A 23193-nucleotide genomic window follows, 5' to 3' on the forward strand; every position below is an offset into this window, starting at 1 on the left:
GAAAGTAGCCGATGCTTACACGATTGAACACGAAAGTAACCTAATGAACACAGATAAGATACTATACACACAAACAAGAACTTGTATTGCAGTGTGCCACAATTTCATGAGGAGATAGTTGTTCCATACAGTGTGACAGTCAAACTATCAAACAATCAGTTTTCACAAAAACGCGATAGTGATGTATTTTATTCTTCGATGTCGCTTTGCTATAGAATGTATAAATAATTATTGTAGTTTTGAAACTGATACATTGAAATAATAAATGATAATGAAATAATTCAACGTTGTACTGAGAACAAGTAACCAGGATACTGACAGGTATAATAATGTAGAATATACCAGTGCATAATTTCCCTCATTGTGATACAAACATCATGGATGGTTACTACAGTGTCTATTTTTCACTTCTGAAAGAATATTTGATACCGACAAACTTACAATTTACTGAGCTTATATGAATTCTAACGATGTTAAAGTTTTATGGAATTTATAAAGGTTTACCAAAGTCCTGTTTGAAAAAAAAAAAAGTTTTACGGTTTGGCCTCCATATACATTTTATTTTCGTGGAATGTAAACTATTCTCTTTATCCTTTAAACTTGTGTAAAGAGAATATATATATATGCACTATATACATAATTATGATTATGTTTGTTACTATCTCCTTTCGCGGTTAAATATATCAGTTATACCAAGTAGATAAATAATACAGTACCACGTTTAAAATGTAATACAATTATGATATTAATGGTAAAACTATGATAAAATATTTCGCTACTGTCAAAGGGAAATAATCCAAAAAACACATTTGGAGCTCTCTAATGCTAGAGGTTAAAAATATTTATTTTTGGATGATGCTCCGGTTGAAATGTGTTGAAATGACTTAAAAGAATGCTATTTTGAGGGGGCTCTGTTGTGAAGAAAACACACCCAACGGAGATAACAGGTTTTTATTCTTACATTTTCTTTGACAACCTACTGCATGGTATTTTATAGAATGTATGACAAATAGCCTTTTGTTTTCGAGAAACCACGAATTCGCTCAATGGTGGGCCGATTTGGTAACGTTTCTTTTACATCAAATAATTATCGATATTCATTAAAACAACCATCACGGTTTAACCAATGTGCCAGTTTAAAGTGAAAATGATGGCCAGGAAACATGTTCGTAATAAAATAAAGAGATGCTACTCCTTTGTATATATCCAATCGTGCAACAAATAGCACGTCTTTCTGATAAGATGCACGTGAAGTCAATTCGTCTCGATATATATATGAGATGGCGACACCCTTCCATTTGTGTAAGTAGTATTAGCTAATTGTTATATATGATATGTAATTAAATATTACATGCAATAATCGATATTAAATTGGACGAAACACGATTACCTTTATAGTTAGAAAGGATTAAATTCACGAAATTAAATAAGTTTTTTGCACTTTCACTCGTCATTGTCATCGATGGCAAACAGACTTTTGGCAATTTTGCATTTGCGATTTAAAACATTACGTTTTTTTTAGGAAATAAACAGATATTTCATTGCTCTAGTGCAAGTAGTGTTGCCAATCATATGCCTGGCAACTACACTCAACACAGATATGTACACTTGTTATGTGTTTCTCGTCTGCATGACTCCTGTAATTTTTAAGTGTAGATGGAGTTTCACTAACAGAGTCAGTGTTCTATCAATGTTTAACAATGTATGCAAATGAGGTGTAGTTACATGGGTGTGGATTGGGCATTCAAACAATACTTATGGAAAGATGTTATCATTTTCACATTATATAGACTCCAGACTGACTTAAAATGTTAGTAAAATGTCAGAATAATTTGTGTTGTACCCAAATCACCAGAAAGAAAACATTTTTTTATTCAGAATAAATCACCATGGACAACAATCTCCTTGGACAGGCTGTACAATACCATGGAGCAGAGCTAGTCCGATATCTGCATATGGAGGACCAGCGAATTCCACAGACTGTTGTTGACTTCCTGTCCAAATATAGACCCAGACCTCTGGAGATTCCGTAAGTAGATACATGGATAAGTCTTATAAGAAATTAGGATACTCAAGTTTTAATACATTTCAAACTACTTCACAAGTTATCATAATTATTATACTTTTAATACATGATTATTCACAATCTGCAATTCATAAATCAGCAGTGAGCTCTCTAGGTGTTTTTTTGGGGATATTTTTTATTCATTTTTTTTTCATTTTGAATTCACACTTTATCACACAAAACAAATCAATTCACAAAGTGATTTACATTTTTACAGTGGTTCACATATAAACACACCACACGCATTTAGTATGTACAACTATGTACACATAGATATTCACACGGATACATGCTTACACACAATAAACACATCCAGTATATTCAATTATGGAAAAACTTGCTTCCTTTACATATGACAGAATCACATATTAAGTGTAGAAAATACGTTTTATAGATTTTAATGCAATTATATATATATATATTTTTTTGCGGCATCAATCAATTTTTTTTATGTTCAAGCATAATTTAAAACAAAGATGACAGCTCTCGGCCAAATGCATCAGCATTATTATATGCTTGTAAAGGATCTTACTTCAAGTGATTCGAGAGTCTTTGGTGGGGAAAAATGAGTTTTCATAAATTACATATTGATTGAAAGCAAGTTCAGGAGTCTTCTGACCATTTGATTGTTATTCAGGGATATATTGTAGAAAATAGACAGTTCAAAGTCCAGATTTCTAAAGTTAATTTAACAAAATATCTTTGATCTCCATGTTTCATCATCATGCAGTCTGTAAGTATATGACGTCATATCATCATCTTAATCTGATGTAACAATAAGTTATATTACACATGAAGTATGTAAAAATATTACATGGGTATATTCACTGAGAAACAAGGCTTTCATGGAATAATGTTTGGTGTTAAACATATAGGATATTCACGTACATACGTTTACAGGGAAGAGGACTTTCAACAGAAACTGCGCCGGTTCATTGCTCGAAAGTCTGACCTACTGTTCATACCAAATGATCCAAAAGAGGATGAAGCTCATTCTGAAAGCAACAAGGTGGACGAGGATGGTGTGTATTCTACATTCAGCTACAGCAAACCAAAGGCCCCAGTTTAAACAGTATTTTCTTCTTTTCACTTTCATAAATAAATCTTTGCTAAGCCCATGGGTTATCTCAGATCACAGGGACTGTACGCTGGTTACAATTAAAGTCCGGCAGTTGAGTTAAGCATTAGTACCAAGCCCCTGTGTCATGGAATTTTGATGTAGAAAACCTAAGACTATAATGTATACATGTATACAACATTCCTGCATGAAAATAATTCCGCCCATGTCTCTTACTGTTACTTTTAAACATTATTTGAGTAGTAATTATTCAACAACAGTCTAATTAAGAATAGAACTGAATCTTTTACCCAACATTGCTAAACAGAAACGGAACAAGAAAAATTTTCTTAAAAAAGCATTTAACACAACACTATTACATGTGTCCAAAAGTTCAATAATGACACTACATGTTAAAAAAAAATAATGTTCGTTATTACAAAGCAATTTCCTTGAAATGAAATAATGGCTAAGCTCCATTATTATCCCGGAAAAAAATTAAGGTGTTTAGTATGCTCTTTTGAAGTATGCATTACTTCTGCAAATGTTCTCATGTATGTTCTCAATATTTGTGTTTTGATTTAAATCATATTTGATTTGTTTTCTTTTTATACTTTGTACCATCCTAGATACTCCAGGGGTTATGATCACTTTTGCTCTCTGTGTAAATTTTCAATTCAATATTTGTGACAAATTTAATCTCAATGACCTACAATTTACTTAAATCATAGTTGGTTAAATTTAATTTACATATTCATACTGATCGGGACAAGCTTCTATTTTCAAAGAAAATACATCAACCATCATGGCTTGACATGTGTTGTTGAAAGTCTTTGAAAATGGAAACAGTTATAGCGCAACAGAAATGCTTTCATCAGTGCCATTGGCCAATTGTGTAAACTAATACAGTATTAATGATAAAGGAAAGGATATCAATGTTTGTTAACCAAAGCATAATATAATGTAAAAGAACTAGACTCACACTGATAAAGAAGTGAGTGGTACTCGTTTAATATATAGACTTTTTTATGGTGTTATATAATTTAACACTAAAAATCATACAAATGTTCACCACTAATTTTTTACTGGTCCAAAACATCTTTGGTACATACCACGGCAATCTTGCGAAAATATGCAGACATTTAAAGCAAGCAGATTATATCAAGTTTGTGGGACAAGGCCAGTGGAAGAGTTACAGGTAGGTCAAAGAATGGAATGAAGAAAATTATATATATATATATAAAAAATTGTGAACTAGTGCTTAACTTGAAAATAATTAAAAAATTGTAAGAAACACCTTAAAGCTATATATTTTTGTTGAATTTCTTAAAAGAAATATTGATAATAGAAACAAATGTGATAAATATAACAACTATGAATTAATTGGCACATAGTCACATTTTATAATCACATTTGTGGTGATATAAATATAAAAAAAATTCTACATTTTATTTTCAGTGATTAAAGTACTCCACCCTGTGATTTCTAGATATTAAGTACAAGGCAGCTGATATGGGTGAAAAACGAAATTCAAAGGAATTAATACCAAGAACTAGATCCCAGATTCCTGTCTAAAGAATGACAAGTCTTTCTGCATTGGAAGAAAATACAAAGTTTGAAGAAATTGATCATGAGAAGTGGTTCCTTGGTTGTTGTCTAAAGAATGCCAAATCTTTCTACATTGGAAGAAAATACAAAGTTTGAAGATATTGATTATGAGAAGTGGTTCCATGGTTGTTGTCCTAATAATGCCAAATCTTTCTGCATTGGAAGAAAATATAAAGTTTGAAGAAATTGATTATGATAACTGGATCCATGGTTGTTGTCTGAAGAATGCCAAATCTTTCTGCATCTGATATGGAAAAAAAGTGAAGTTCAAAGAAATTGGTATGAGAATTAGGTCCATGGTACCTGTCTAAATAATGCCAAGTCTTTCTATCGTATAATGTCAACGGTGAAGTGTTTGTAGTCAGTCCAAGAAGATTGAAGATGATATTATTTTGCATTGACAAACATTGACTTTAAGAGTTGTCTCTACCTGCTATGACAAAAATTGTTTGATCGATACACAAAGCATCTTAAGTTACATCTATATATATATATATATATATAATCCAAAAGACAAAGAATAGAGAAGAGAAGCTGGTATTTTATTTAACAGGATAATATTTATTACAAAATTTGATTCAGCAAAGAACAGTCACAGAAAACCAGGAAAATATTATGAGTATTCAGCGTTGTCCTTGTTCGTCAACTTAATTCAAATCTATGTTTGATGATTTTATTTTGAATATGGCTTATAATTATCATAATTTATCATGGGTTGACAGTACTATGGAAACTGTCAGGAGGTAGTAAGTTTTACAGAAAAGCGTCAGATTAAATGTCATCACTAAATAGGTTCAGAAAATGATTTACATTAACATATATCAAAATAAATCTCACAACAGAGTTTGATGTTTCAGAAACATATTTATTTGTTACTCATATTTGTAAATGTTTTGATAGATAAGTTTATGATTTATATATGATCAATCATAAAAAATTTGAGGAATGGCACAATCAAAAATTGATTTTAGAGAAATTCTCAACACTAGTTAGCTTTATATCGTTCTGCAGAAAGGATTGGTACACTAAGTTACTGTTTTGTGTATAATTCACTATGGCAAGGTTTGTTCAGTAGCACTTAGGAAGAGGGAGATTACAGCAATAAAATCTTATCTGGACACCATTTCCTTTTGAAGACATGAGACATAGTATAAGTTGAAATACTAGAGGAAAACCCTAAAGAAGTATGTGTCTTAAGATTGTCCACATGTGCCGATCTATATATAGAAATACCAGGGGAAAACCCTAAAGAAGCATGTGTCTGAAGATTGTCCACATGTGCCGATCTATATATAGAAATACCAGGGGAAAACCCTAAAGAAGCATGTGTCTGAAGATTGTCCACATGTGCCGAACTATATATAGAAATACCAGGGGAAAACCCTAAAGAAGTATGTGTCTGAAGATTGTCCACATGTGCCGAACTATATATAGAAATACCAGGGGAAAACCCTAAAGAAGCATGTGTCTGAAGATTGTCCACATGTGCCGAACTATATATAGAAATACCAGGGGAAAACATAAAGAAGTATGTGTCTGAAGATTTTCCACATGTGATGGTATATATAGAAATACCAGGGGAAAACATAAAGAAGTATGTGTCTGAAGATTTTCCACATGTGCCGATCTATATATAGAAATACCAGGGAAAAACCCTAAAGAAGTATGTGTCTGAAGATTTTCCACATGTGCCGATCTATATATAGAAATACCAGGGGAAAACCCTAAAGAAGTGTGTGTCTGAAGATTGTCCACATGTGCTGGTATATATAGAAACACCAGGGGAAAACCCTAAAGAAGTATGTGTCTGAAGATTGTCCACATGTGCCGATCTATATATAGAAACACCAGGGGAAAACCCTAAAGAAGTGTGTGTCTGAAGATTGTCCACATGTGACGTATACAACTTATACGTCATGGATTTAATTCCTGGAGAATCTGGTCCAAACTACAAAGATCTGCTGAAGAAATTTTCTAAATTCCAAGATTTTGGATTGAATGAATATTCAATAAAGGATGTCGGTGAAAACAAAGTCCATTCCACGATATTAATGGCATGTTGAATCTGGGTATGAATATATTTGAAGATACAGTAAAGAGAATGTTGACAGCACATCTATTTAAAAGAAGAATGTTGACAACACAGCTATTTATAGGGAGAATGTTGACAGTACATCCATCTAAAAGAAGAATGTGGACAACACAGCTATTAATAAGAATGAGGACGACTCAGTTATGACAAAAGTAAGCTATAGATTAAGGTGAAATGAGTGTGCCTCATTTCCAATTCAATTTATTTCAATTATTAATTTTTTTAACACTTCTGAATTATAACTTGTTTCGAATTATGTTTTGCCCTATGAAATATGTTCAACCTTGTAAGTACAAGCTTAATATAATCTTAAAAAAATGTGTAAAATGTTCTCTATTAAAGAGCGTCTAATGTTGGTGTTGTACTGTTCAAACCATAAAACTCTTGTTGCTTATAAAACAAAACCAGGATAGGTGTGGTTAACACAGAAAGGGTATTGTCTTTTTACAAGTAATATTGAATATCTGTCTTTATTGTATGTCTTTAAATAGACTATTTGTGTACGATATTTATTCTTTCATTTTTGTTTCTGTTTCAGCCTCAACAAGGAGGTGTTGACGTAATTTTATCTATAAAATTGAGAGTATCAAGGATCCACAGTCCTTTTGTATTAAGTACAGGTACCCAAGTAATGAAGAGACTTGGTAGATTCCAAGTGAAAAAATCTTGGTAAGAAAGCACTTTATCGTATTACTCAGTCAATCTTGGTGCTTTTTGCGAAAATGAACTACAAATTAACAATAGCGCCTGAAAAGTATTTCATGTTCAACATATCCGAGTCACCCTGTACCCACAGGAACAGTTCAGAATGGATTTCACCAATCGACCTGCAGTCTGCGAGGATGGATTTATTTCAACATAAAAACCTGACAAACTGACGTTTGCTGAAGAATCATGATGGAATACATGACATCCAATATAGCACCATCACCCAAGAATAAAGATGTCTTAAAAAAACGACTTTAAGAAGATATTGTCTGGTCAACAAATTGAATTTTTTTATCCTAGCAGGACATTTTCATCAAAGAAATGTCAATTTAATCAAGGTGTCTCACACAATTTCAACATCAACATGATGATAGATATTAGCTTCTGGTCTTAGGTATGTCTGGTATTAGTGTTTTGTTTTTCTTCTAACAGCAAATTAAAAAGGCAGTTATGAAACTGTTGCTGAGTTATTTGGGAATGAAGTTTAAGGTCCACTTATTTTAAAAACACATATTTCCAGAGATATATATTTTGGTGAAAATTTTAAGAATTAAATTTGGTCATTATGACTTTTTAATCACAATAATTTAGATTTGTTTTAGGTAAAGTATTTCCATATGTTTGAGTTTATGTAATGCCAAATATGATATGAAATCAATTCAGGCATATTTAGTATGAAGATAAATCAACCAGAAAGTATTTTCCTGGTAGGTTATTCAAAACACTGTCACCAAAATCTATATTTTTGAAAATTGCTAAAAGTAATTGTTTTATTATTTCACAAGCTATCTCCTAATAAAAGTAAATCCTTCTTTAGCATCTGAAATTTTACCTTCTCAGAAATCATGTTTTAACAGCTGATATTGACAATTACTCTGTTGATCTCTGATTATGATAGTTTTTATCAGAAAGTTTATATTCTGTACCTAATGGTTGGTGAAACTGAAAATTTGTCAATTTCAATTATGGCCATTTTTTTTTTCTGCTACATTTTTTTTTCTTTACATTTAAGCATTTTTTCAACCACAAAAATTGACTATATAATGACAGAGACATTTTTAGGGGGAAAAGTATAAAATATAGGTTGGTTATTTGTTGAGATGTGGTAGAAAAACTTGACAATGTCTTCTTATAATTCATAATATGTATGTTTGTTTCAGACAAATTTGCTAAAATGCCACCGTTGGAATCTTTCATGGGTATTTCATCTATCTACTGTAGAGAGCATTTCTTCAATGTAAGTATGGTTCTCTGCATTTTTCAAATATTTACCACACACTCAGGTGATAGGACAACACAGTTACGTTATGTATTTTTTTGCAAGAACAGTGACTTTTAAACAGACAAATTAAATGCAAATGAAATACAGATTTATATTAAATGCATGATGAACAGTGTCTCTAAACAGAATTAAGCTTTTACTGTAGTCAGTGATTGGATTATGTTTGATCTGGGGTGAGACTTAGTCACTTGACCCTGGGATTAATCTGATGTAGGCTGATGGTAGATGGTAGTGTCTGCAGTCCTGATTTAGCAGGTCTGGTCTGGTGACTGAAATGTACAAAGCCTCTTTTACACCCAGGATCTTGAAAACTCTCTGCACCCATGGAACATTTCATAGCAAAATTGAAGGCACAAGTGCAGTAATTTGATTGGTCTAAAGTATCAGGAGAAATAAAAAATGGACTAATCACAGACTGATACGCACCTTTGTATATCACAAAGGAGAGACACCCAGTACAACACACCGTTTTCTGACCTCAAGATTTATCTTATGTACATCAAAGGATTAAACTAGTCATCTTGTCTTATCCACAAGGTGTCGAACCCTGGAATAGTGAGCATGCAGTGATGAGAGCCACTAAAAAATTAAAGATTTTAGCCTTTAAGCACATCAGTCTTTCCGTATTGCAGTCACTATTGATGTTCCTTTTATGCTTTTGACAGAGTCTAGAGAAGAGAGACTTAGTGGTGGGTGTGGTGTCCTCAGTGTTGGAGAGTGGCATAGTAGTCACCTTATTATGTATGGATGGCGGAAAAGTCCGAGATATTGATGAACTAAAAACCACGGTAAGAAAGCAACAATCAAATTTGACTCTCATGTATTAAAATATTATCACACATATGGATTCATCAAAGTGGAATATTTTTCTAAAAATAGAAATTTACTAGATCTCGAATACCAAATGTTCAACACTGACGATACAGAATAGACAGTTTCACAGAATTAAGAAAAAATAACATCGTATTCTAAAATAAATTTAGAATTTTGTAAACTTCATGAGGATCAATTAGAGGTAATTTTTTTATAAGAGACTTCCAGTGGGGGTCACAGTAGCTGAATCAGTAGAGTGTTGGACCATGCAACCTATGTGAAGATATAAGGTATATGGTTTTACTCTCTAAACTTCTAGCAGTTTGGTTCTTCACCAAGCACAATCTCTGATGACATGGTTAACCTTGGTCAACACACTTTAGCTCAGTTCTTCTGGATGGAATGCAACAGCCACCAGCTTCTGCAAGAGAACTAAGTCTCAAAATGACCCTGGCTGTTGTTTGGCAATGAACCCAGTAAACATAGATTACTATTTTACAATCTCTGTGTGAAAATAACACCATATTCAACATTACAGGATAAGAAATTGCATGAATTATTTTTCAATTATCAAGTATTATTATTATATTTATCCTCTTTAATTTTTGCAGGCTTTCTGTCCCCTCAAGGAGTTACCAAGGCTGTTTGCTAATCAGAGTCCTATTGAAGGATTTCAGGTTAAAGACAAGGTCAGAGGTAATGTTAGAGATTGTTTCAGTCTACAAGTCAAAAAGCACATGACATGTGGTGTGTAGTTTCACATGTTACTTAGGAAAATGTGTGGGAAGCTCGAATTTTCAGTTTAAACTGAATATGTCATGTGAATTCAAACTGACCATGGTGAATGTAAATTTGAAACAATGCCATTTTTTATATCTTATATGCCATAGATATTCATTTGAACGGATTGTTAATTAAACTTTTACAGGGGTGGTCCTGAATGTGAACCAGGAGACAGAGAAAGTCATTGTGTCTATGTTGGATCGATCACTTCCAGAGGAACATTCCCACATCAAATTGGTCGGTCTAGTATTAATTTTTTTTCTTATCACAGTTATCTCCCCATTTATTTACATACTAAGGATAAATGGTAGATAACTGGTGTGTGACTTGGTATTAATAAGACATTTATTTACTACTTAATCATTGTATGATGTACTATTAAATGATATAGACATTTCAAAATTAGAAATTATACAATTTGGTGTTGAATTAATTGTGAGTAAAACTCATATCTGACTCCAGAATCAGATGTGTTAATCAATATTGGTATTTGATACCTATATTTTATAGCTCCCTTTAAGAACTCTATACCATGTCCTGCATTAATGGCGTAGCATATTATAACTATTATATCAGATCATTGTGATTCTTACAGTCAACAAATTTAACAGTAATGCCATATCAAAGATATAGGGCCAAAACCTTTATATGTAATAGTAAGGAAAACTTTCCATCTCAGATGCTGAAATATTTCTTAAGATTATATGTGTTAGCTTTGTATTGGTGAACAAGGAAAATGTTTTGTCCTTACCTAATATATTGTATCACTGTCTTTCAGGGTTTGATCAATGAAGATGACTTTCCTGTTCATTACAGGTAAAGATATAATGATAATTTTATCAAGACTTTTTTATTAAACATCTCTAGAAATCTTTTGAAGTTACAATTGTGATCCACTTGAAACTTGAATTTATTAGATATTGCTGTTTCCTGTTATATAATGTTGTTAAAGAAAATCAAAAGTTAAAAGATAACTTTACATCATAGCCACATGTTGTTATTTAGTGACATGGTCAATTTATTGTATAAGATTCTGGTCAGTGATCGTGTGATATTTCATTCCATGTGTTGGGAAGACGGAAGCTACATATCCGAGGATTAGCTTTTGATGAGCTCCTTCACTCCATCCTCGGCTTCAACAATTCCGGCAATGTATCAAGTCTCTTAGGGCTATTACACCTCTCCGACTCGACTTCCATCATGCGTGGGCTTCACAGGTAGCGTGTAATCACAGAATCTTCTGTGACTTTACTTAATTGCAAGAGATGGGAAGAACAATATGGCAAAAAAGAATATTAAAATGATTTGAGAAACAGAAAGAATTATCTAGACCAGATATTTTTATTTCTTCTAATGAAAAATTAACCCTGTTGAGTGACTAATTTGACAAGATGGCTTAAATTAAAAAAAGTAAAATATCCAAATCATATGCAAATACTGAGTGACTGTATGATAACAAAACTGTAAGAAAGGAATGGTTCTTTTAAATATCTTTTTGTTTTTTTAGTTGATTTTATGACGACCTCAATCCACAAGTTCATCGATAGCAAAATGAAACACAAACTTTTAAAGTTTAATATTATAAGCACTGTTTATCCAAAAAATTATGTACGAAAATATTGGTATTCTTTCATCAAACTACGAAATTTGAGCCTCACAAAAAAAAGATATGATTTCATAATATAATAACGGGACCAAGTTTAATTCACTCTACAAGGTTTAGAATGTGAGGTTACTGATCAAGCATATCCTGACACTGGTTCATCTAAAAAGGTTTAACTTGTTTCAGGAAAACAATCCCAGAAAAGGAGTATGCTGAAAGTTTGAGGAAATACCAGTCTCAGAAATGGGCACACCAAAGGTTTGTCATCCTGATAACTTAGTCCCTTGTCTCAGAAACAACAGATTGAAATTAATTTTTTAAAACAGTTGTATGAATTTCTATAGAAATATGTGCTTCCTCGTTGTTGTGAAATAGATTATGTTCATTTATTGTAGCTTTAAATTTTCATTTGTTTTCATGAGTTGTACTTTTATCTTGATAGTCAGACAAAAATAATATTCTAATTGCTTAAATAATCATTTTTGTGTAATTCTGATAAAGGTGGATTTTTTTTGTGAAAGATTTCTTATCAAGGGGAAAAATTTGTCTTTTCCAGTGTTGCTAATGGTGTTGCCATGTTTAAGGCTGGCAAACAAGTGGAAGCAATGCAGTACCTTAACAAGGCTCTTCAGATTGACGTTAACAATGTGGAGGCTCTGGTTGCTCGTGGGGCACTGTAAGTTGAAACAAAGAAGTCACCTGGATGTGAATTTTTTATTTATAGTCGTTTTTGACAGATGTGCAATTGATAGAGGTAAGTGTATGAAATGGAGGTTTTTTTCCCTTTTGACCAGATGAAATACATTCATTAAAAATACATTAAGAGGTTGCTGTAGTTGTCATGTTGATGTAGAATAAGGATTACGATCTTGTTGTAAAATATCGGTAAAAATCAAACTCCATGGACCATTTGAATTTATTTATTCCTCCCTCTAACGTAAACCATGTTTACTTTCAACCCCATTTAAGATGTTAAGTTGTTTACTAGGTAAAACATCATAAGCGATGGCACATTATTTAAATGAAAGCTGTTTTCTGCAAATAATCAGTAATTAAGTGAGGGGGAATGAACTACAAACATTGTTTTCTGGGTCATTTTGATAGGAGAGAATGTATCTGGAATTATTGATTCTTAGTAAAAACAACTTTCACTGAAGTAAAGTATTGTCAAATATTAAAAATGTTGGGACTTGTGGTTGAGGATTTGCATCTTGAAAAACATAAAGCTTGTCTTTTGTGCGCTATTGCATGAAAAAACTTCTTAACTTTGAAGATAATAAATTTTTATTCTCTTGACATCAGATAAGATCCTATAAATTGTCATTTCCAATTGTTTGCAGCTATGCCAACAATGAGAGCTACAACCTAGCCATCCAGGACTTTGAGCAGGCTTTAGATATTAATAGCGAACACCAGAATGCAAGGAAATACCTCTATGAGACTCTTTTAGCCTTGGCCAAGGTGTAAGTAAATGATCATATATAGTTAACTGAAGAAAGATATATTTATAAATTTCAGAAATTATTAAAAAAAACCCTCCAAAAATACTCCAAAATTTACTGTAAGAATTTAGTGTAGTGTTGTTTTTCATCCTCACTAGCCACTGGTTCTTCTGAAACGGGCAGTAATATTTGTTCTTTGCATGGTTTGAAAATTTTGTAAACTTTAGCGTGTGTGTTCTAGGTTGGAGGACCAGAGTGACTTCGACGGTGCAGAGAAACAGTATCACAAAGCTATGTCATTACAGCCGAACTCTGTGGAAATTCGGGAGCTAATTCGTTACATGATGGTCAGAAAGGTACAAAATCCACAAAAGAAACATTTCTAATTTAAGGGTTTCAGTGTTTCATTTTCACAGAGAGTTTGATACTTTTTACTCTATGTAATACTTTGAACATACTCAATTTGGCACTAAGAATATTTAGCATGTGATCACATTTTGAGAAATAGGATCAAAATCAAGAAATCTTATGACGAAAGTTTTTCAAAAGTTCAAACAAACATCACACAATTTTTTTTTATGTTTTTTCAGGATAGAAAGGAGCGTGAAAGAGCTCTGCGAGGACGATCTCCGTCACCCGTCATCAATCCAGAGAGGGGTTTTGACAAATTTTCAGACAGGAATCAAAACAAAGAAACGTCAAGAACACTGAAAAAATTAATTCAGGAAGACCGATCAAAACATGGGTACATATTACACTGGTCTTGCTTTAGCTACTGTATCATTTCAAATTAGTTTAATAATAAAATCTCGTTTCCGTAAAAATTCCGAAACAACAATCATATCTGGAGGCTGTTTATTTCTATGTGAAGCTGGCAAATCTGTACAACACTAAAAACATGTATATTTTGAGGAAGGGATTTTAATACAAACACCTACAAACTTTGATGTTACTTTTACAAAAAAATAGATTCTAAAGTCATGTAGTAATCGATATTGGTTTAGTTTCATTTCAGTTTCCACATTTATTGTATTACTGGTAGTTAAGTTTTTGTCGTAGTGTAAACCTGTTTTATGCTTTGGAATTGCTGATGAATTTTTCTTCCTGATCAGAAGATAATAATTAAAAGTATTTTCTATTTTATAAGGAATGTTTTTTATCCGTTTTTCCTGTATATTAGCAAGTTGATTCCTATCAGCAGAAGCAGTTTTGAAGTTCCATTTAAAAGTAGACTCCATAGTAAATGAAAGAGATTTTAAAACTTCGAAAATTATTTTGAAATTCTGTTTTTACATTGCAGAGACTCTAGTAAAAGAAAGAGAAGTTCTGGGGGCCATTATTTTGAAGAGAAAAGTCATTCCCGGCACCAACGCTCAGTCTCCAGCAGCAGTAGCAGTAGCAACAGCAGTAGTAGTGGAAGTTCAAGTGACAACAGTTCATCTTCTGACAGCGAGGATTCATCTGCTCCTGGAGATCATAGACAACCACGCAGGGAGAAGGACAGACGTCGCACGGAACAGATGAATAAAGACGCTGACAAGTACATGAATCCGGAGTCCTCGAAAGAAGACTACCAGGCAGAAATGGATCGTAGGTCAGCAGCTAAGATGAAGATTGAATCTCCAAGTGGAGTATTTAATGTTAATCACACCTCGTCCTTTTTATTTGGTGCTGATGGGAACTACAGAACCTCGCCTCCACATGAGGAGAAGAAGAAAGCTGAAGAGAAAGCAAGGGTTAAAGACAGGAAAGATGAAGGAACAAGAGAGAAACATAAAGGGCATTCTTCTAAATACAAGTCCAAACTCCAACCCAGAGATAAGGATGAACTACACAGCAAGAGAAAAAGACCCGAAGAGAAGGAGTCAGGCAGAAGTGGGAAGGATCATCGTAGTTCTCGTAGTAGTGAGCGAGCAAAATCAAATTCAGAACAGAAAAGGAAACGTAGGGAGTCATATGATGATACAAGTGACAGAGAAAGAAAACATGACAGTTCATTTGAACGAAAGTATGACCAGGTCAGTGATAGAGACAGCACGTTTGATAATTCATTTGAAAGAAAACTTGACCAGTTTAGCGAGAGTGGGAGTGACCGTGGCAAAGTTAAAAGTGATAGACAGGAGAAATATCTTTATGAACGTAAAAAAAGCCCTGAAATGGAGAGTGAGATTTCTTACAGCAAAGATAGTACTGATAATAAGGACCGTGAGAAGTATGGTGCCAAAGAGCACAGCAAGAAACATAATGATGAGGATGAGTTGTTGGCTGGTTCTAGAATCAAAGATAAAAAATTACCATCAAGAAAGAGAGACCGATCTAGGTCAGGTTCAGCTCATTCCTTTGAGGAACGGGAGAGGTCTATGTCTCCCGAAGAACATAAAAGGCAATATCTACAAATGAAGTACGAGAGATGGAAGCAAGCAACACAAATTGAATTGGAGAGGAAATGCAAACAGGCCCAGTACAAGAGAAAACATGATAAAAAAACGCCAGGCAGAAATACTGGAAAGGGTGAGGAAGGAAGAGATGCTTTAAATAAGGACAAAATTCAATCTAGCTATAAGGAAGGTCAAGGGTCATCAAGGGGTCAGGGATCATCAGTAGCTGTTCTAAAACAAGAGGCAGTCAAGTCTAAGTGGGACAGTCCAGGAGATGATGTGTCTGAAATGGACAAAGAACGGAAGAGAAAATCGCGTTTTGACACAATACAACACGATAAAAATGATGAACTAGACAAAGATGATTTTGTTAAGACAGTGGTCATCGAAGGAAAAAGAAATGATATTAAAGAAACAAGTAAGAATGATGATTGGGAACAGTCTTCTGAAAGTTCAGATGCTAAAAAGAAAGCGAAACTAAAGACAATGACTGACACAGAAAAGGCACAAGCAAGTCGAGACATGGAGGGGTTGCGGATTCACATTAAGAATGATCACTTCAATGACAAGAAATTGTCTGTTGATGATAATAAAGGACACTCAGGAAAGGAAAGTCGGGAGGGTTCCATCACAAGCAGCCGAGGAACTCACTCTAGTTCACGTCATCATAGGTCTTCCCCAGAGCTAGATAGGTCTAAACGCCATTCAGCACAGGGAGACACAAGGGACGATCATGGGCATTCTAAACGCTCCCCAGAGTCCGAAGGTTCTTATGGAAGTTGTGACAAAGATTATGATGAGATTCCAGATAAAAGTTCAGGTCGGTATAGAAATATGGAGAAGAATTACAAAAAGTCAAGAACTTCGAGTGATTCACAAGATCAACGTTACTTCAAAGGCAGTGACTATAAGCTTAAAAGTAACATTTCTGATAAGAGTGGTGGCAGAGAGTATAAGAAAACCAACAAATACGAATCTCGTGGGGCAGGACGTGGATGGGTCATTAGGGGTAGGGGAGGAAATAGGGGTCAAGGGAGAGGAAAATACAAAGGCTCATTCAAGGACAAAAGAGAATATGTACATAAGAAACATTACAAAGATTATCACAAAGGTCATAAACAATCACGGAACCGTAGCCCTTCAGACTCCAGGTCATCTCGTAGTTCATCAACCTACTCGTCTTCATCGTCTCCGAGTTCAAATAGGAGGAAAGGATCTCGCTCTTCACCGTCTAGGAAAAGCTCTAGTAGCTACCGGCGCAAATCCTGGACTTCTAATCGTTCACCTCATAGTTATGTAGATCCATATGACAAAAGTAAACCAAAGTTTACTAGTGCAAGGTTCCCAAAGGTCAAACAGCCGATACTAGGTGAGCTGGCAATGTCAAGCCGATCAGAATCAAGGGCCCCACCACAACCTGCACCTCTAACAGAGCATGAAGAACTGAAAAAGAAGGAGGTGTTATCCCAACTGGAGAGCTTCCTAAGTCAGTTGAAGGAGAAAAAGAAAGAACAGACATCTACAAATGATGGAACCTCTAAAACTCCAGAGAAAGTGTGACTTGTAGAATCTGGTATATTATTTTGAATCTAGCGATTGTTGTGGTTATTTTCCGAAAACAGTGAATTTAAAAATGTCATGTTACAGGATTGAAAACTTCATTTGGGCACTCTCCTTTGAATATGTCATATATTTCCATATCATTGTCCATGGAGTATGATCTTTTGAGAATTGTTGTTGTTAAAATTTTGACAAAATAGAAAAAAACACCATGTTAATTTTGGTAGATTTTCAGAATATTGTGCTGCATGAAAAATACAGTATTCATTATTTTTACTTATGATCATGTGTTGTGAAAACTTTTCTCATAACCTTTTTTCAGTGAACAATTTGTTCAACATTAAAATATGATTTAAGACTTAATTATGTAATATGAGAAAACTTTACAATTTGTGCTATTGATACTTTTTGTTACAAAAAATTGCTTATGCAGATTTGAGTTTGAGTAATGTGTTTAAAAATGATTGCATTGATTTCATGTACAAGATAGTATGCAAGTTATTTCATCAAATGACTTGTTTGATTTGACCATGATGGCATGTCAGAAGAAATTTCATTTTTATATATATATTGATTGATAGTTTATTTTTTGGATTTAGGTTTTTATTTAAAACTTTTTATAAAAAAAGTAACCAAGTTACAAAGAGGTGTTATGGATTTTGTTTCTGTTAATATTATCTCTAATAGTTTTGTATTTGGCAGATACTGAAGATAATAAAATTCGCTTTCAGAAAGGGCAATGTTTGGAAATTTCTAGGATGATTATTTTGAAATGTATTACCAGATATATGCTTTCATTTGCTCCTCTATGAAAATCCTTCCTTCATTTTTCAAGTTGTTTTTTTTATTTAATTTAATGGTGTGCAGCTCTGAAAAGTTACCTTGCATTCAAATTTTATTGCTGCTGTCTTAGACTATTCTTAATTCAATTTATTTCAATTCAATAGACCTGAGGGTCCAAGAACAGAATTGATGACAATTGAAATAAAGGTATATTAATTAAAATTCCCAGATACACACATATACACAGTTTGTAAGACGGGTATAACATTAGTAAGATAGAGAGAAAGACATGTAACGTGATAATAATCTAATACATAGATTCTAAATGAAACATATACTTGTACGTAATATATGACCTTTAGACAGTAATGTTTGATTTTTAGAATGGAAGTTTGATATCACAAGTTCCAAAAAAGTCACAGTTTCTGAGAAAGAATCAACACAATTTCCTTGTTCCCTTTTTGTATATCATAACTTAGTAAATTTCAGATTGGAAAACTAATTTGTTGACAGGAAGTCTTAGTATATTTTGATTATGAAGTCGTTCGTTATGTATGTTGTAATTTCAGGACAAGTAGCATCAGTCATCTTTCTAAATAATAAAAAATCTCAAATAAATCCAAGATGTCCAAGATGAATGTATTTCATCTAAATTCAAAGGTGTCTCCTTAATCTTTAAAGGTTAGACACATTGTAAGTACAACTCTCAAATAATACATTCCAAAAAGACCTGAAGAAGGGGTATTCACCTTGTGACGATTCTCGAAAATACCTGAGTAAAGTTTCCGAGTCTAGTATAACACATTTTACTCTGACAAAGGTATTTTGAACTTATTTTAAGCAAGTGCCACTTCATTTCTTTTGCAAGTCATTTTTACACCTAGAATTTGCAGTATCAATTCAAAGAGACACTTTTTAGCTGGATATCAGATCACGAAATTCCAGTTCGTTCAAATATAATTTGATTGTTTTAAAAGAGAATCGCAAAAGTTTGACTCTAGTAAATAAATAGGTGTACAGCAAACAGATCAATACAGTGAATTATTCGCAATCAGAATTATGAAAATGATGTTGTAGCTACACACGATCCAAAAATCAAATGTTGGTAGTTTTATTCGGGCTTTTCCCTTGAATGGTGTTTATTTCTGTATAGGAGATATTAATCTATCAACTATTTATTACATACCTACTGTATATATTCTATAATTAAGTTCAAACTCATTCATCCGATCTCTTTGTTAAAACTATTTCCATAGCAAATCCTGACCTTACCAAAAGGAAAGTATGACATAGTTAAAAAAGTGATTATTTCTAATACATGTAGCAGTAAGCCAGTGTCTGATGATAAGCCCACCCTCATTTGTCACAGTTTTTAAAAGAAATCATCAATGCTGAATCGTTGTCTTGAAATAAGCCTGCAATCACTCTTAGATTTAAAGTCTGTGTACTTAGATAAAATGCATTTTGCTTGTCTTAATGTCTTGTATATAAGTGTTAATGTCAGCAAAAATTTATTTTTTCTTAATGTTGGCAATGTTTAGCAGAGTTGTCGTTCCTGGTGTATGGAAGGGCAACACTAGATAGAGAGTGCTATCAGGGTGAAGTTTTAGGACGGAAAACCTCACAGTCTGTGAAAAAAGTTATTATAACATATCAAAAGAGATTCAAGTCTCGAAAATTATTTCAACTTTATCTAAACAAAATAAGGTCTTTCATTTCACAGAAATTATATCTTTTACAATACACCTGTCAGCTTACGTTTTTATTTGTCTTTGTGTACTGATCATGATGGAAGATATGTATTAATTTCAAGCATCACAGAGACTATCCTTGTGCTGTTTTCTGATCTAGTAGGTAGCTGTACAGTTACCCGACATATGTAGCCATCATTGTTCTGGCTACATGGAGCTTAAAGAAACACAAACTGTTTTTTATCCTGTGAAATATGTATATAACAACCAAATTGGATTTGTGTGAGTTTAAAATAAGTTTAGAATTACGCCGGAAGATTTTTTCTTCTGTCTTTGAATACTCTGAAATAATTATGAACGAATTGCATAGCAATGGAGTACTCTGAAATGTTATACTAATGTGTTGTTTGATGTGTATTGACATTTCCGCCCGGGTTGTGAGTAAGTATATCTGGGCTGTTTTGGTTAGGCGTGACTCTCAGTAGGACCAGGCAAACCTGAGGCTTGCAAGTTCGCTTCATCAACCTACTGATCGCATACCGCGCCGACTGGCTCCCCAACACAGGGTTGGTAGTTATTGATGTAAATAAGGTATTAGGTGCAGAAATGGAGGTGACGATATTATATAGATATCTCACAGTCGGAAGAGAATGTCACGATCTGTGTTTTTTTTTTTTTTTTTATTATTATTCTCGTGATGTTGCGAATGCTAACACATGCATTAACGACAAGTTTTCAAATGCAATATTCGGCGTCGTAGTCTACTCAGGTCTTGTCAATGACTTGAAAATAAGACCACATATTGAGTATATGTGCACTATTTGGGGATTTTTTACCCTCGCAATCGTCTTCTCTCCTTGAATCGAGAAGCTTTATAATGTCACATTTTAGTTTTTGTAAAAAACTTCTGTGATATAGGGCTTCTGCTAAGTTCAGCTTTACGATTTTACTATCCATGCTGTGCGAGGTAGTCGCTCTGTCCTACTTGCGAATACTATGTTTTGTTAGTGAAATGTGTCATTAAAATCAATTTCGAAAAGCTAGTATTGTTTTTTTTTCTGATTAACAATAATATATCTACGTCGTCAGTATGAATTAGGAAATAACTACACCGTTCAGATAATGCCATTGTACAAGGTTCTCCATAATCCATCGGGATAAATAAATAATGCAAAACAATTTGACGAGCTTTAAATTAAGTTACATAATAAGATAATGCAAACACATTTTTGTATGATCAAATTAAACCGAAAGTTTCAGAAAAAAATGCAATATCTTCTGAAAATTTCATGTTTTTTTTTCATTGCATATTCTGTAGACGGACAATTATCAGGTTGGGTCTTGAGATTATTTAAAGTATAAGGAAATCGTAATTAACATTATAATCTTATATATACCTTCTCCATTCGGTACTGAGGTATCGTAATCACTGCGTCCGTGCTCGATTTACAAGATATCTCATATTCACGCTATAATGTAAGTTTTGGAGATATTGGTCAAGGCTGTGTGTCATGGATCTCCTTGAACCACTTTGTAAATAAATAGCTCACTTTCAGGGTTTTGCACCGTGCTATAAATAAATCAGTGTTTGTAACACGCGTTCACAATAGCCCTGATCCACCTTGGAGAACAAGTGTTGTCTTTAAATGGTGTTAAGTATTATTACCTATTGTGGGTGTTGTATGAACTCGGGACAGAAAAGAATACACTAGCGTTTCAAATCTGCTGGGAGGCTATTGTCTATTTAATCAGATGGAAAAATGTAATCGAACTGGAACTCCTCTTCAAAACAACATGAATTCCACAAGCGGATCATTTGTAAAATCCCTATTCATTTAATACAATACCCAGATCCCGTTTATAAAATATACTACAAAGCGACCCCGACAACAATGATATCTTACTGTGTCACACAGATCTACAAATGCCGAGTTATCAACATATTGGAATAGATATGTGAACACACTATTAAAGAAATGACATTGATATCTATATATAAAAATGGCCAAGTTATTAACATAAACAGCTTATCAGTTCAGAAAAGTTGCAATAGAGTCAACAAAAGAAAATATATCGAGAACATTTCAAAGATAAATTCATATGAGAAAATGCAAAGCTTAACATATACAATCATAAAATATGAAATAGTCATACACGTATATAATTTACAAAGCAGAAAAATACAAAAACAAACGAAAATGAGTATTTTCCCATATTGAAGCATCGACCCCTTACCAACGGCGGGTTCATCAAGATGAGGTGGGTTGTAGTGCCAAATCCACGTGTCATAAGGATATTCCAAACAAATGCCAGGCCGGGATTTTGGAAGTGATAATTTGATAATGCATGTACCGTTAAATTTTCACCGACTACTACTCCAGTAAGTAAAGGAAAGTGACCTTGTATAGGCATTTGATATAGGTATATAAAGGTATAGGTATTTGATATATAGAGATGTCCTTTATAAACAAGTATTTGTAATATATAGATATGACCTTTATAGACAGGTAATTGGTATATAGATATGACCTATATATACAGGTTATTGGTATATAGAGATGACCTATATATACATGTTATTGGTATATAGAGATGACCTATATATACAGGTTATTGGTATATAGAGATGACCTATTTATACAGGTTATTGGTATATAGAGATGACCTTTATAGACAGGTATTTGTTATATAGAGATGACCTTTATAGACAGGTTACTGGTATATAGAGATGACCTTTATAGACAGATGATTGGTATATAGAATTGACCTTTATAGACAGATGATTGGTATATAGAAATGACCTTTACATACAGGTGATTGGTATATATAGATGACCTTTATAGACAGGTAATTGTTATATAGAGATGGTCATTGAAGAAATATGTGATACAAAGGATGTCTTTATAGACAGGTATTTTGTATACAGAGGCGACTTGTCTTGGGATGTATTGTTAAATACAGGATCCCTGCGATGTGCTCATATCGTGCAGGTACAGATATATCAACATTAAGGGTTCGGGATTAACCAGGCTTCCAATATGCTTGGTGCAGGGTATCAGTGTGGAGCTTAAGTCCTGACTAGTTACAAGTACCAGGTTTGTGATAACTGGTGATTAAATAAGTCCAACACGTTTGAGTGCGTTTTGTGTTACGTGTGCGGATTTAAACACTGACATATAATACGGACGGGTGGAGATGGGCGGGACGGTTCACTTGTACATATACATACTCGTTCTAACACATATGAATTTTACCAGGATGTAGTACCCCGCTAACACCTGTTTCTTACCTACCATCGCCTGTCAGGCATCTCTTTGTAAAGCAGCAG

General features: G+C 33.5%; 1 protein-coding gene across 2 annotated transcripts; it reads left to right on the plus strand.

Annotated features, from left to right (window-relative positions):
• Nucleotides 1-859: 859 nt before the first annotated feature.
• Nucleotides 860-17762, plus strand: LOC132561878 (tetratricopeptide repeat protein 14-like). 2 transcript variants are annotated; one of them, XM_060226584.1, is made up of 15 exons: nt 860-947; nt 1879-2029; nt 2966-3087; nt 8691-8767; nt 9478-9600; nt 10237-10321; nt 10554-10645; nt 11187-11224; nt 11485-11625; nt 12198-12269; nt 12568-12687; nt 13352-13474; nt 13695-13809; nt 14044-14198; nt 14754-17762. In XM_060226584.1, the coding sequence occupies exons 2-15, from the start codon at nt 1890-1892 to the stop codon at nt 17389-17391; spliced, it is 4041 nt and encodes a 1346-aa protein (XP_060082567.1). In that variant the 5' UTR covers nt 860-947; nt 1879-1889; the 3' UTR covers nt 17392-17762. The 2 variants fall into 2 exon arrangements, with proteins under 2 accessions (XP_060082567.1, XP_060082568.1); XM_060226585.1 differs by lacking the exons at nt 860-947; nt 1879-2029; nt 2966-3087 and adding an exon at nt 7890-7924.
• The last annotated feature ends 5431 nt before the right edge of the window (nt 17763-23193 follow it).

Source organism: Ylistrum balloti, unplaced genomic scaffold (genome assembly GCF_031769215.1).
Source record: "Ylistrum balloti isolate Yb309-2 unplaced genomic scaffold, AGI_CSIRO_Ybal_v1 Utg371294, whole genome shotgun sequence".
Taxonomy (NCBI): domain Eukaryota; kingdom Metazoa; phylum Mollusca; class Bivalvia; order Pectinida; family Pectinidae; genus Ylistrum; species Ylistrum balloti.

Bases quoted from the DNA above. Each gene is read 5' to 3' on its own strand.
- LOC132561878 (XM_060226584.1), top strand. From the start codon at position 1,890: ATGGACAACAATCTCCTTGGACAGGCTGTACAATACCATGGAGCAGAG. The intron at 2,030-2,965 runs GTAAGTAGATAC...ATACGTTTACAG, and splicing joins CCCAGACCTCTGGAGATTCC to GGAAGAGGACTTTCAACAGA. The intron at 12,270-12,567 runs GTTTGTCATCCT...TGTCTTTTCCAG, and splicing joins CAGAAATGGGCACACCAAAG to TGTTGCTAATGGTGTTGCCA.